This window comes from Vespa velutina, chromosome 5, assembly GCF_912470025.1.
Source record: "Vespa velutina chromosome 5, iVesVel2.1, whole genome shotgun sequence".
Lineage (NCBI taxonomy): Eukaryota > Metazoa > Arthropoda > Insecta > Hymenoptera > Vespidae > Vespa > Vespa velutina.
In genome coordinates, this window is record NC_062192.1 from 8773288 (window position 1) to 8787635 (window position 14348).

At 29.4% G+C, this 14348-nt stretch overlaps 5 protein-coding genes across 5 annotated transcripts; 3 read left to right on the plus strand and 2 right to left on the minus strand.

Annotated features, from left to right (window-relative positions):
• The first annotated feature begins 2274 nt into the window (after positions 1–2274).
• On the plus strand, positions 2275–6738 carry LOC124949121 (kinesin-like protein KIF3A). Its single transcript, XM_047493734.1, has 9 exons — positions 2275–2430; positions 2793–3211; positions 3280–3470; positions 3555–3694; positions 3763–3960; positions 4050–4438; positions 4497–4914; positions 5004–5129; positions 5203–6738. The coding sequence occupies exons 1-9, from the start codon at positions 2416–2418 to the stop codon at positions 5338–5340; spliced, it is 2034 nt and encodes a 677-aa protein (XP_047349690.1). The 5' UTR covers positions 2275–2415; the 3' UTR covers positions 5341–6738.
• A 16-nt stretch (positions 6739–6754) lies between these two features.
• LOC124949122 (lysosomal Pro-X carboxypeptidase) lies at positions 6755–9471 on the minus strand. The gene is made up of 7 exons (XM_047493735.1): positions 8988–9471; positions 8736–8876; positions 8364–8644; positions 7891–8048; positions 7629–7801; positions 7173–7522; positions 6755–7107 (listed from the first exon to the last, which is right to left on the minus strand). Exons 1-7 carry the CDS (start codon positions 9156–9158, stop codon positions 6885–6887), a joined length of 1497 nt encoding a protein of 498 aa, XP_047349691.1. The 5' UTR covers positions 9159–9471; the 3' UTR covers positions 6755–6884.
• A 361-nt stretch (positions 9472–9832) lies between these two features.
• LOC124949125 (histone H4) lies at positions 9833–10263 on the minus strand. Its single transcript, XM_047493739.1, has one exon. It carries the CDS (start codon positions 10177–10179, stop codon positions 9868–9870), a length of 312 nt encoding a protein of 103 aa, XP_047349695.1. The 5' UTR covers positions 10180–10263; the 3' UTR covers positions 9833–9867.
• A 118-nt stretch (positions 10264–10381) lies between these two features.
• Positions 10382–10937, plus strand: LOC124949123 (histone H3). Its single transcript, XM_047493736.1, has one exon. It carries the CDS (start codon positions 10479–10481, stop codon positions 10887–10889), a length of 411 nt encoding a protein of 136 aa, XP_047349692.1. The 5' UTR covers positions 10382–10478; the 3' UTR covers positions 10890–10937.
• A 2268-nt stretch (positions 10938–13205) lies between these two features.
• Positions 13206–13781, plus strand: LOC124949124 (histone H2B-like). The gene has a single exon (XM_047493738.1). It carries the CDS (start codon positions 13325–13327, stop codon positions 13682–13684), a length of 360 nt encoding a protein of 119 aa, XP_047349694.1. The 5' UTR covers positions 13206–13324; the 3' UTR covers positions 13685–13781.
• The last annotated feature ends 567 nt before the right edge of the window (positions 13782–14348 follow it).

The window sequence follows — 14348 nt, forward strand, 5'->3', positions numbered from 1 at the left end:
TTTCCTTCACCTTCCAGTGTTCCCTTCTTGTACATCTACTTCTTTCTCTTTTTCACCACTGATATATACACGTACGTGCTCACATATACACACACAAAATAGGTTGATTAACTTGTTCCCTTCATGTCTATCACTAGTTGCTTTCTTTTTGTACTTCTCCGACTTTTCTGGTATGATTACCGCAATATAATAATCCTAGTGTCGCCAGATAGAGTATTCGAATCATATAACAAATGAAACTCACATATTCACAATATTATCTGAAATTGAAGAATGAAGAAATATTTAAAACTAAAAATAAGATATTCGTTTCGTGTCGTTCCATGGTTTTTCCTTTTTGTTTCTTTGTTTTTTTGTTTTACTTAATAAGCAATTTCATGATCGATCTGTATCCGATCAATTGTTTAATAAATTTGTTACGATAAATAACTTTTTATCAATAAATAAGATTCGTAAATTTTGATAAGAGAAAAAAATAGAATTTCACAAATCGTTACAAACTTTCGAAACGATGTAAATGAAATATTAAAAATATTTATATATCGTACGTACGTGAAAGTAATCGCAAAGGCTATCGAGTCTTGGAATTAGTTACTTCTAATCACGAGATACCTACTTGCTTAAGCTTTAAGGTTTTCATTTCTCCTTGTATTCAGTACTCAAGTAGCACTAATGAAACGTTTCATGAATATACATGATGCACTACTAAGAAGGAAGTATTCTCTATCTTCGGAAAGGGTTGACGAAGTTACGGAAATACTGTCAGAAGCCATAAGAATTAAGAGAATATGAAACGGTTGTGGTGGCATGGTTCAATGCATTTGCTTTCCATTCACACATTTTTTTATATATTCTGTATAAAACAAGAAACACATCGAAATTATGAAATTATGAAATTATGAAATTATGAAATTATGAAATTATGAAATTATGAAATTATTGAATTATTGAATTTGATCAATTTACCTACCGTTTTCTTAATGTCAATTAATTGTTTTCTTTTCCTTTATCTTTTCCGCTACGATTTTGATCGTAGAATGATTAATTCAATCTTGAATATATCACTAAAATCGATACTACTAACGGAGAAATGAAATTGAGGAACAAATTTCGTTTTATTCCAAAATGGAGAAATAAAATTGTAGCCGATTGTCCCGAATTCGTAGAAGTTAAAAAATTAAGATGAAATAAAATAAAAATGAATTACACCAAAGAACATCGATCTCACCTTTCGCGCGTTATTCAGATAGAAAAAAATAAAAGAAAAAAGAAGAAGAAGAAGGAGGTCGTGTCTTTTAGTTAACAACGAGACGTGAATGATCCAACAACAAGTAACGTTGCACGTTAGTTGGGGTTCGCAATATCCTTCTGTAGTCCCATGGAAGCATAGTGTTCTCGTTCATGGGGAATGTATTGTTGCCATCGTCAGCTGCACCGCTTCAAACGAGCACATCGAAGCTAACAGGGGAAGGGGGTTGCCTTGTACTGCGTAGAAGAAACAGGAAAGGGGAGGAAAGAAAGAGAGAGAAAAACAGAGAAAAAGAGAAAGAAAGAGAGAGAGAGAGAGAGAAAAATAGGGAGAGTGTAAGAGAAAGAAAAAGAGGGTTTGTGCTCCCCATTGTCCTGGGTGTGTCTGCATACTAGTTTCACTCGATTATAATTGCCTCTATAAATTGGGTATCATCGATGTTATTCATTAATTATTACGAACTTAATAAGTAACGAAAATTGTTACAAAAGTAAAGAGATTACATTTGGATTTGTTTATATAATGTAATGTAATGTAATCATTCAATCAAAATAGTTAACAATCGGTATCTCGTGATAGTTATAGATACATGCTTGAGGAAGAATAATACCATTTTGATATTTGCATTGGAAAGCATGTTTTATAACAGCCTGAAAATAATAAACAAAAAAGTTTATCGTTAAAGTTTGCATTTTTAATAAAATCAATTTAAATATAAAATGAAAAGATTTTTCATTGAAAGGGGTATAAGATGATCGAAAAATACATTGAATGCCACGTATCCTTTGATCAAATAATCTTGCATTATACGATTGATTAAATCGATTTATTCTTTAATTCTTTAAACTCTCGAATATATACTTCTTTCATTATTTTTATTATTTTTTTCTTTTTCTCTTTTTTTATTTTTTATTTTTAATATATCATTCAAATAAAATGAGCGATATAATAATCTAGGGGATTCAGTGTTTTCTCTAGAAATTTACAGCATGACGTCATCTGTCATGCGTATATTCGCGGCTCTGTAACCACACAGATCGATCCATTTGTTTACGGAGGTTGTCTGCTAGTCTTTTCGCTTGGTCCGACGGTGTTTTGAGAATAAAGTACCATGCTTTAAATTGTTCTTTTTATGTAATCATTCCACGTAAATCAACCGTACTGCAATGACGGGAACGGGAGTTAGTATATTTCTTCATAATGCACATATACGTATTAATAATAATGAACATTCTCAGCTAGGATAATTGTGTTTGTCGTTTGACGTTTGTCGCGTCAAAATTTGACAGCAGTGATATTCTCGAATCTGGCTGGAAAAAAACAAAAGATGATAAATATAACTGATCAATTAATATTTACACACATATTACTAAGTTTTATATATAAATTTATTTTTTCTTTTTTTATTTAGTATTAACAATATTAAAGTATATTATGTCTTACCTATTACCAAATTTATTCTCTCATAAATGTCACATTCTTTGTGATATTTTCTTGTGCTATAATATATAATTTATATAATATACAATTTTTTTTTATTCAGGATAATATCACAGAATTAGGAGAGATAGAAAATGTCAGAGTTGTTGTTCGTGTTCGACCATTAAATGGAAAGGAGTTGGACGGACACTGCAAAAATATTATACAAGTGGACGCGTTAAACAGTGAAATAACTATCGAAAATCCAAATGCACTTCAAGGTGAACCACCAAAAGTTTTCTCCTTCGATGCTGTCTTTGACACCGATTCTACTCAAGTTGATATTTATAATGAAACTGCAAGACCTATCGTTGATAAAGTTTTACAAGGATATAATGGAACTATACTTGCATATGGTCAAACTGGTACCGGTAAAACATATACTATGTCAGGTGCAAAAACTCCTCCTCAGCTTAGAGGTGTTATCCCAAATACCTTTGCACATATATTTGGACACATAGCTAAAGCAGATGAAAATCAAAAGTAAGTTAAATCATAAAATGTTTGCATGCATAATAGTATTCAATATATTACAGTATCTGTATTTACAGATTCCTTGTACGTGCAACATATTTGGAAATTTATAATGAAGAAGTAAGAGATCTTCTCGGTAAGGATCAAACCAGTCGATTAGAGGTCAAAGAACGACCAGACATTGGAGTATTTGTAAAGGATCTTAGTGGTTATGTCGTAAATAATGCAGATGATTTAGATCGTATCATGTCACTGGGCAATAAAAATCGTAAGTGTAATGTTTCTCAACTGAAAAATAAAACATTCAAATATGAATAAAACATTACAACAAAATGGAAATATTTTTTTGTAGGTGTCGTAGGAGCAACTGCCATGAATGTCTCTAGCTCTAGATCTCATGCTATATTTACAATAACAGTTGAATCTAGTCAACTTGGTGAAGATGGAGAACAACATGTTAAAATGGGAAAACTTCATTTAGTGGATTTAGCTGTACATAACTTTTATAATTGATTTAATATCTTGTTAAAAAAATATATAATAATGCGATTATATTGTAGGGTTCTGAAAGACAAAGTAAAACAAAAGCAAGTGGAGTAAGACTTAGAGAAGCTACCAAAATTAATTTATCATTATCAACATTGGGTAATGTAATATCTGCTCTTGTTGATGGGCAAAGCTCTCATGTGCCTTACAGAAATTCAAAGTTGACAAGATTGCTTCAGGACTCTTTGGGTGGTAATTCTAAAACGTTGATGGTATGTATTTATTAATTGTTTCACTTAAAATAAATGAAAAATTCCATATAACATTATACATGTGAAAATCTAATTCTCTAATTCTTTAGTGTGCGAATGTAAGCCCTGCTGATATAAATTATGATGAAACGATAAGCACACTACGTTACGCTAATCGTGCCAAGAATATAAAGAATAGAGCAAGAATAAATGAAGATCCTAAAGATGCTTTACTTCGTCAATTTCAAGTTGAGATTGAACAGTTACGAAAACAGCTTGAAGAAAATGGAACAGAAATATCAGAAACAGAATCTGAAACGGAAGATTCAGAAGATACAGGAGAACCCCGACGTGAGAAAAAAGCAAAACACAGAAGAAGTCAAATGTTAACGATGGAAGAATTAGGTGACAGAGATGTAAATACAGAAAAAGTAGATAAAGCAGAAAGAGATGACAAAAGTCCAGATGATAAAGATGTTATCGAATTAAAAAGGACACAGTAAGTATAGAAAAGGCATAGAATAATGTACTAGCTAACGAAAATTTCTATTTTATAGAAGTGAAAAAGAAGCCTTAAGAGAAAAAATGCAAAATTTACAAAATAAGATATTGGTCGGTGGTGAAAATTTATTAGAAAAAGCTGAAGCTCAGGAGCAATTATTAGCTGCTGCAGCTATTGAACTTGACCAACGTAAAAGTCGAGAAGAACAATTAAAGAAAGCTATAGAAGAAAAAGAAGCAGAACGTATCGATATAGAAGAAAAGTATTCCTCTTTACAGGAGGAAGCAGCTGGAAAAACTAAAAAATTAACTAGAGTTTATACAATGCTGATGTCTGTTAAAGCTGAATTATCTGATTTACAACAGGAGCACCAAAGAGAAATGGAAGGTCTTTTAGAAGGAGTTAGAGGTATTGGAAGAGAATTACAACTTCAAGAATTAATTGTGAATAACTATATACCTTTGCAGTATCAAGTATGTATATATAATGTTATAAATACTAAATATATAATAATTGAAAGGTTTAAGTAATTATTTTAATGAGTTGATTTTATATATCACAGACTATGATTGAAAGATATGTTCATTGGAACGATGATATTGGCGAATGGCAATTAAAGTGTGTAGCATATACCGGCAATAATATGCGGAAAGCACAAGTAATACCACCTATTGGAAATAACAGAGATGTAAGTTGTTTAATGATATTTCTTATTACAATTGTTTTGGATGTTTTATCTAAATTTATTTTTATTTTTATAGCAAATTCAACCGGATATGTCAAATATATATCTTACATATAATACAAGAACAGATAGTACATTCATACAACCGAAAAAGGTAAGAAGTCGCTCGGGTGTACCACGACCAACTACAGCTCATCGACGTATACCACATTAAAAGAATATTAGGTTGTGAAATAATAATAATTATATTTCAAATCTTACTTAGCCTTTCTAAAATACTTTTTGTAATAAGTAGTAGTGATTTTATTTATTTATTTTTTATTAAATGTGATAATTTCTAATGAGGACTTATGCACATTGTAGCACACATATATGAGGTGCCTTTTCAACTTAATCAGAGGTATTGCTATATAGAATACATAAAAAGAGTCACCTCAATGTGTGCTTCATGCAATAGTACAGTGATATTCTTATGTATTATTATAATTATACTTTTCTTCAAATTATTTTTGAAGAATTACTTTGAAGAATTTTTTATCAAATTTATCGATAAATGCATAATGAATATTTTTTTAAATATTCTTTTACAAATTAACATTAAAATTTTTTATTAGAATATGATATTAATGATCAAACACATTCTATATTGTCCCTTGTTATTTCTATAAATTTTTTCAATTTTAATTAAGTTTTTTTAAATTTTTGTATGTACATCAATTGTAAGTATAAAATTGTTACATATTTCTTCTGTGATGCAATCTACATTGCAAGATGCAGACCAAATAATGAAACGTAAATGAGTACTGAATTCAATATATGCAATATCTTTCCCTTTTATTATAGTATTTGACACAGATAATTTCCAAAAGAAAAATAATTATAGAGAAGAAAAGTATGTACCATACAGTACCTGTGTTATTAGAAATAAAAACTAAAATATCATGCCTCAAAGGCAAGTAGGATATTTGATGCATGTCAAGATATTTAAGAACAGCTAAAAAATTTATTACATGTTTTTACATTATCATCATATAGAGATTTTGATAAACAACACGTCTTGATAAAGTCTGCGTGTATGTGAAAAATACTCTGAGACATATTAATCCCACAATACCAAGATTTCATTGTAAACTTGGTACAGATTCTTATTAATTTATTAATTTAATGTATAAAGTTGTCTCTTGTCCCTGTGTCTTAATCAATCAATGTTCATCTCTGTCTTAATATAATGTATCGTATAAAACCATTGGATAAAAATAATAGAATTATAGCAAGGCTCTAACAAGTAATATATATTTTTGATCGAACAAAAAGAAATATACGCGAATAGAAATAAAAAAAGAAGAATTATAGAGCCATTCAATTATCAAACCTGAATTATCAATGCTTTAAGACACTAACTAGATTTATTCTTACATACTTTTTATGCTCTTTGATCTTTTGTAGTTACTTATGATGCATTTATTAAGTACTGTGATAAAGAAACGCTTATATTATTTTGAATGTTTTTTTTTCTGCACTTTATTTACAAATAATATAAGAATCACAACAACTAGACTTTAACAATTATAATTATCTGCGTATGCTGCCTTTGTATTTATAATTTGAAAAATAAAATTTAATGATGACAAGTATATATACATATATATATATATATACATATATACATATATATTATATATATATATATATTTATAATTTATTTCATAAAGCCACTCGCAATAAAATAGTATTAAAAAGAAAAGAAAAATTGCATAATTATGTTACCAGTATTCTATATATCTGTTGCTTGTATTGCTTAATCCACCGTTTTATATAATAACGATGATATTTTCTTGCTAGTATAACACTATAAGGATCTCTAGGATCACTACCTCTTAAGTCAATGTGATGAGCACCTTCTGGAATAATCACAGCAGTTGCAGAAGAAGACAAATTCCATAACACACCACCACCTGACCATGGATCCAATAATCCGTTGCTAAATAAAAAGTGATTAGTTTCTTGTATATCAGATTAGTTACACTATTTATCCATTAAATTTACCTAAAGACAATATTGGTCGCTGTTGAAAGATCATTACACCCATATTCTTTACAAACCATGTATGGATCAGAATGTATACCACATTTTTTAAAACAATCCTCGCTTATCTTTTTAATATCCCAAGGCTCAAATCGAAACATGTCATTCACTCCGTCGCTACAAATATTTATTAATATTTCGCTACATGCTTGATAAACCCAAGCCTGTGCATCTAAGTTTCCTGAAGCGTCTTTTGTATCTGTGCAATTTATTTGGCCAGTATAATTTGTGAAAATATTTAACGCTTTATACAATGCTGTTAACAGCGGTTTTCCAGTTAGAGTCTTATTTGATAAATGACTACAGAAAACCTGGAAAGAAGGTAAAAGCAAAAAATTAATATCATAATATTAATCTATGCCTTATATTTTTTGTTAGATCATTTTTGTAATCACTGCCATAAATATCTCTTCTTACTTTAACAGGATTAGCAGGTAGTGGTACTATAAAATCGGTTTCATATGGATAATTGATCATTGCAATAGTTCCATAAACATCTTCCAAGAAAGCCAGTAATTCTTCAACATGTGTTGAATTTGTAAGCGGATGACATAATTTCCAGTTTTCTGACAACCACTTCTTGCCCTCGTCTGTTAATAAAAATATGAAGCCGTAATTTCCTTCGACTCAAAAACAAAAATAGAATAAAGAAAAGAAAAATATATCTTTATCAGCATACCGTTCGATGTGACATTCTTTATTACATTCCATGATCTTCGTATTAATTTCGGACATGTATCATGCACCGCACGATAACTCGATGTTGTTATACGTGCAAAAGATTCGCAAGAAGAGACACCGGTAAATTGCAAAATCGGAGCTGATGCTGCAATGGCTCTGTAAATACATACATATGCATTTATATACAGTTAATGTGACTAAAAAATTTTTCGTAAAAGCTAATAATGAATAATTTCTAAAACTAAATGCTTATAACGAAAGAATAATAAGAAACTTTACTTTTCCATTAATGTAATAAACGCAATCCTCCGGTTACAAATTACAAGTAAAATTTTTACGTTAATCGTAAGATTTTACGGTGAAAGAATTATCTCTATGAGGTTTACAAGGTAAGATAATGTTTTAGAAAATATTGTTCCTCTATCTAAAGTAAATATGAAACATTTTCTTGTTATTTCTTTGATAATATACCCTTGGACGATGTGCGGATATTTCATACGCATCCATGCACTAAGCATACCGCCATAAGAACCACCGAAGACAATAACAGGACTGTGTTTTCTAATCTCATTTGATCTCAAATATTCGATCAGATCGACATAATCCGCGATGGCTTGTTGCGACGTCAAATATCCCGAATGTGCAGGATCAACCAGGGATTTATTTCCAAATGGCATTGACTTCCCATAATATCGATGTTCGGCAAAAATTACCATAGCACCAAATTCGGGTGCTATTTCCCACATAAAGCCCTAAAAGAAAAAAGAAAACATTTTTTGTCAATTTTGTCAAAAAAAGAAAAACAAACAAGATCGATTAAGAAATATAAGGTATCATAATTACAGTATTTTCGGCGAATACTTCTATATCACCTTCATTTCCTGTATAAAAGAAAATAGGTGCATTGTTCCCCTGTCGCCATGTATCATTCACGAGATATCTGATATTAAATTTATCTTTCACAGCAAAGCTAAAATGATCTACCTGCGAAACGTATAAAAAATGAGTATATATATATATTTTTTTTTTCTCGTTCAAAATACATCTCCAATAATTTATCCGTATATAAAATATAATCGATGATTCATCACTTACCGGGACTTCGAACGTTTTAATCTCGTATTTATATTTCGCGCCATTTTCATTAATATGATTTCGTTTTTTCATTTGCGCTATGTGAAATCGATTCAATAATTTTAACTGTAACGCCGATGGCGATAGGAAAAATATTATCACGGAAAATATTAGGATGAATTTCTGCTTCATTATGATAACTACTGTTCACGCTGCAACTTGGAATGCGACTGATGCGATTCGATACGAATTTATAAAATGCATGAGTCTCTTTTGCATACACCGTCTTGTAAAATTACGATCTCTTTGTTCACGCACTGTTCATGGATAATTGAAAATTAAATTATACGATATTGGTGAAAAGTGAACTTTGAATGTTTATTATCAACGGCAACAGTTGATATTAATATCTTTAGATATATATTTTTACATTTCTTATAATTAAATCAAGAAAAATAAACGTAATAAGTTCTTCACGCGTCAGCACCATCTGCAGGAAGGGTGCTCGAAGGTTATCGAATAATCGACGACCTAATATACTCATCGATATGTAGACGCGTTAGAAGAACGCGAATCCGATCTAATCAAATAGATGTGACAAATTCGAAATAAAATACTTTTTTTCATTTTCATTTTCATTTATATATATATATATGTATATATATATATGACAAATGTGATACGAAATAATTAAATTATACCAAATGTACAGCATTAAAATAAATAAATGCAAAATCAAATTTACAATTAAAACTACGATACTATATAAAAAAAAAGAAAAAATAGTCATCAATGTAATTTTTCAAATGGTTTTAACATTATGAAACGATATATTGTTTTTCCTTTTGTAAAATAAATCTGTGGCCCTGAAAAGGGCCGATTGAACGAGCAATTTTCTTTTTTAACCTCCAAATCCGTAAAGAGTTCTGCCTTGTCTTTTCAAAGCATAAACGACGTCCATGGCGGTGACGGTTTTTCTTTTAGCGTGTTCAGTATACGTAACAGCATCACGAATGACGTTTTCAAGGAAAACTTTAAGAACACCGCGTGTTTCTTCGTATATCAGACCTGAGATACGTTTTACACCACCACGTCGAGCCAATCGACGAATAGCTGGTTTAGTAATACCTTGAATGTTATCACGCAGAACCTTTCTATGACGCTTTGCTCCTCCCTTTCCCAATCCTTTTCCTCCCTTACCACGGCCAGTCATGATAAATTGATTTTTATTCGCAAAGAAATAGAACCAGACAAAAACGATCACACAACGCCAAAGCTTATAACTTGAATACGTTGTTCGAGCAGAAGCGTCGCTTTTTATAGATCAAGTTTGTACTATACCCCCACTAGTCTACCGTGAACCAATCAGAAATAAGACACTTCAAAGATAGATATATATATATATATACGGAGACTTTCTCCTTTGCAATATCATATTCCTCTTTTGCGCTTTGTTCACGTTGACGTAGTACTCCATCTTCTATTCGTTTTTTGTATATTACATTTTTGAAGATGGCTCGTACCAAACAGACTGCTCGTAAATCGACTGGTGGAAAAGCTCCACGAAAACAATTGGCTACTAAAGCTGCTCGCAAAAGTGCACCCGCTACAGGGGGGGTTAAAAAGCCTCATCGTTATCGTCCAGGCACCGTTGCACTTCGTGAAATACGTAGATATCAGAAAAGTACCGAATTATTGATCCGAAAGTTACCATTCCAACGGCTCGTTCGTGAAATAGCTCAAGATTTTAAAACCGATCTTCGTTTTCAAAGTTCTGCCGTAATGGCTTTACAAGAAGCGAGCGAGGCGTATCTTGTTGGTTTATTCGAAGATACCAATCTCTGTGCTATCCATGCCAAACGTGTTACAATAATGCCAAAGGATATTCAATTGGCTAGAAGAATTCGAGGAGAGAGAGCTTAAATACCAAGTCCTCCCTCCCTCACCACCAAAAAAACGGCCCTTATTAGGGCCCAAATTAATTAAATTACATAGGAAGAACTTTACGGTATTAACTATTACATATCATATAGTAATATTTAAGTAATATTGCAGATTTTATTTAACTAGATATGAATATTAATATTTATTTATTTATTTATTTATTTATTTATTTATTTTTTTTTTTTTTTTGCAATATTAAATTTTTGTGAATCTCTGACAAAATTTTGTAAATTATAAAGAGATTTAAAAAATTTATATAATAATTTACTATAATAATTATAAGATTACGAATATCGATAAATACATATGTACTTAACCTCTTTAGATATACGGTACATAAATATAGCATAAAAAGCTTAATAAAAATATTCTTTTATTACAGCGTGTTTCAATAAATAAATGAAATGTATTTTGTACTTGATAAAAAAGTAAGTTTTTCTTTTACGTTACATTTTTATATTTTATCTTTTATTTATGTAATACGTGACAGACGTAATCGTTTCCCGCCAAATTGATATCTTTACATACGACGTAAAAACTTTAGGATGTAAAAGAGGTTAGAATAAAAAGAACGTCGATAATGCAAAAATGAAGCTATATAAAATAAATATAATCGTTATTTAAATATTATAAAAGAAATATGGGAATCGACAAATTTTGCAAAATATTAATAAATGTTTGCCTCTATTTACTGTTAATTTAAAATTCTATAATTATAATGAATTTTATAAAATTCAAATTTAAGAAGAACTCAAAAGATAAGTATCAGAATAATGAATACATGTATATAGAAATGGTCATTACAAAACAAAGCAATGAATTGAACGTAAACCTAACCTTAAGTATGACAAAATCCTATAGCAATAAAATAATTGAATTTAAATCTAATACTTTAATATAATTTATTTAATTTTAATTTAATACCATTATAAAATAAGATATGTTATCTCAGTTCCTTATATACATTGTATATTACTACTTATTAAATACAAACAAAACAAAAATATCTTACTACTAATTAATAACTTGATTTCGTAACACATGTTTCAAACAAAATTGATAAAATTTGAATTTTAATCAACAATAATCGTAAACGTAAACATAGGTGAGTTTGTTTCTTTGTAAAAATTATTATATAGCATTGCTGTAACAGGTAAACTTTCTCTTATCGATTATTGATATTCTTTGATACTTTATAATATTTAAGTTCACCTCTCTAAACAATTGTAACACAAAATATTGATTTGTTCAATTTCTTATCTTTGTGAATGGTAAGTTGCAGATGTAACGAGATAGTTCTAGTTCTTTTTTTAACTCAAATAATATTTCCTGATAATTTTAACACTTCCGTCGTGAGATATTCCATAAAAGGTTTCAAGTAAATCCGATAACTGAACACTAATTTGTTCGGCATAATTTCAATCTTTTTTCATGAAAGCCTATTAATATGACCAACAGAAAATTGAAGAACTGCTTATTGTAAAATGTAACTTTACCTTTCCTTTTGCTTTGTCTTCTTTGCTACGTTTCAGATATCTGCTATATATTGGTTTGATTAAAAAATTCTTTCGGTTTTCTATGTAAAAGTAAAAGATACATTTTTCATTTTCCAGACAATCTCATAATTACAATAAACTTTGTATCTTTCAAAGAAAAAAACTATATCAGATATCTTTTGTATTGTCCCAAGGAATTGTAAGAGATATAAAAAATAAAGCAAAAGAGAATTAAAAATTTTTATGATTCAAATTTTAAAGGAATAAACGTAATATATCATTCAATATTATAGCAAATAACGATTAAAAAATAATGACTTGTATTAAAAATTTGAATAACTTAAGATAGTACTAATAAACATTCAACTTTCTATCTCATGTTCTTTTCCTTTATTATTTTCTTTTCTTATAATATGAAAGCACTTTTTTTTTATAGATTTTTTGAATAAGCTTATTTATATTAGATTTTATTGATAAAGAAAATAAAAGAAATCATAAGTCAAATTTTAGAACTTATATAAATTCTTATCGATTCTTTCTTTCGTGTTTCCTTTTTTTTTATAAATCAAGTGAATAGATAAGGAAACATACGTCTGAATCATTTTACCTATTCACTGTACTTATAGATAAGGTCTATTTATCAATAGATGTACTATATTTATGGGAATTACTTTTCTAAAGTTAATTAAGAAGCCATCACAATTTGAAATTTTATATATTCATAATTGTTGCGACCGTAAACCAATGGCTTACGAGAATTTTTCTGATCCACGATGATTGGTCCTCTATCTCTTATATACTCGTCTACTGAGCCCGTAGTACTCAAGATTTGACGAACCGTCAAAGGCGATTATTATCAGTATCTCTGTGTTATAATTTGTCAGTCATTTGTAAGTTCCGTACGAAGTATTATTCAAAATGCCTTTAAAAATCAAGTCTAAAGCAGTGAAAAGTCCAAAAAGTGTAAGGAAAATTGATAAGAATAGAAAACGAAAAAGGAAGGAAAGTTACGCAATATATATTTACAAAGTATTAAAACAAGTACATCCAGATACTGGAATTTCTAGTAGAGCCATGAGCATAATGAACAGTTTCGTAACTGATATATTTGAAAGATTAGCTGCTGAATCATCACGATTGGCAATTCACAACAAAAGAGCTACGATTAGCTCTCGAGAAATTCAAACCGCTGTACGTTTATTAATTCCTGGCGAACTTGCCAAGCATGCTGTTAGTGAAGGAACAAAAGCTGTTACCAAATATACCAGTACTACATAATACAACGTTTAATTTACGAAAAAAAAAAAAAAAAAAAAAAAGAAAAGAAAGAAAAAGATTTACGAAAACAAATAAAAATGGCCCTTTTAAGGGCCAACAAAAATTTAATACGTTAACAATTTCTCTTAGCTATGTACTCGTTTAATATTAATTATACTCATTTCATAACAGAATAAAATTTATATATTTGGTATATTATTTTTTTCATTTTATTGTATTAAAGAAATGTAAATATAATAATTAAAATTATATAAATAATTTTTCAATATCCAATATGTTAATATATTCGTACGAAGCAAAGTAATTGTTTGAAAGAAGTCGCCAGGAGAGGATAGAGCGCTGATCAACGTATATTTAAAAGGTATCTAAGAGATATATGTTCGATCAACTACTCCGAAATCATAAAATTCATTCTTTTTTTGTAGAAGAACTCTTTTTAAGAACTCTTCAAAAGCCAGCGAAGAATGATAAAAGAAAATATTACGATTTACACATAAAACGTATGTATGTACAACATCTTTATAAAATATTTTTCTAATTTTAGTTCTTATTAAATCAATCAATTTATTAATAGATTTCAGTTTTACTTGAAATCAATCTGTGTGTATATATATATATATACGTTTGAAAAAGATAAAATCTCATATTCAAAGGTCATAATTTA

Bases quoted from the DNA above. Each gene is read 5' to 3' on its own strand.
- LOC124949121 (XM_047493734.1), top strand. The intron at 4,915-5,003 runs GTATGTATATAT...TATATATCACAG, and splicing joins ATATACCTTTGCAGTATCAA to ACTATGATTGAAAGATATGT. The intron at 5,130-5,202 runs GTAAGTTGTTTA...TTATTTTTATAG, and splicing joins CTATTGGAAATAACAGAGAT to CAAATTCAACCGGATATGTC.
- LOC124949122 (XM_047493735.1), bottom strand. From the start codon at position 9,158: ATGAAGCAGAAATTCATCCTAATATTTTCCGTGATAATATTTTTCCTA. The intron at 8,645-8,735 runs GTAATTATGATA...TTTTTCTTTTAG, and splicing joins AAGTATTCGCCGAAAATACT to GGCTTTATGTGGGAAATAGC. The intron at 7,523-7,628 runs GTAAGAAGAGAT...CCTTCTTTCCAG, and splicing joins TACCTGCTAATCCTGTTAAA to GTTTTCTGTAGTCATTTATC.
- LOC124949125 (XM_047493739.1), bottom strand. From the start codon at position 10,179: ATGACTGGCCGTGGTAAGGGAGGAAAAGGATTGGGAAAGGGAGGAGCA.
- LOC124949123 (XM_047493736.1), top strand. From the start codon at position 10,479: ATGGCTCGTACCAAACAGACTGCTCGTAAATCGACTGGTGGAAAAGCT.
- LOC124949124 (XM_047493738.1), top strand. From the start codon at position 13,325: ATGCCTTTAAAAATCAAGTCTAAAGCAGTGAAAAGTCCAAAAAGTGTA.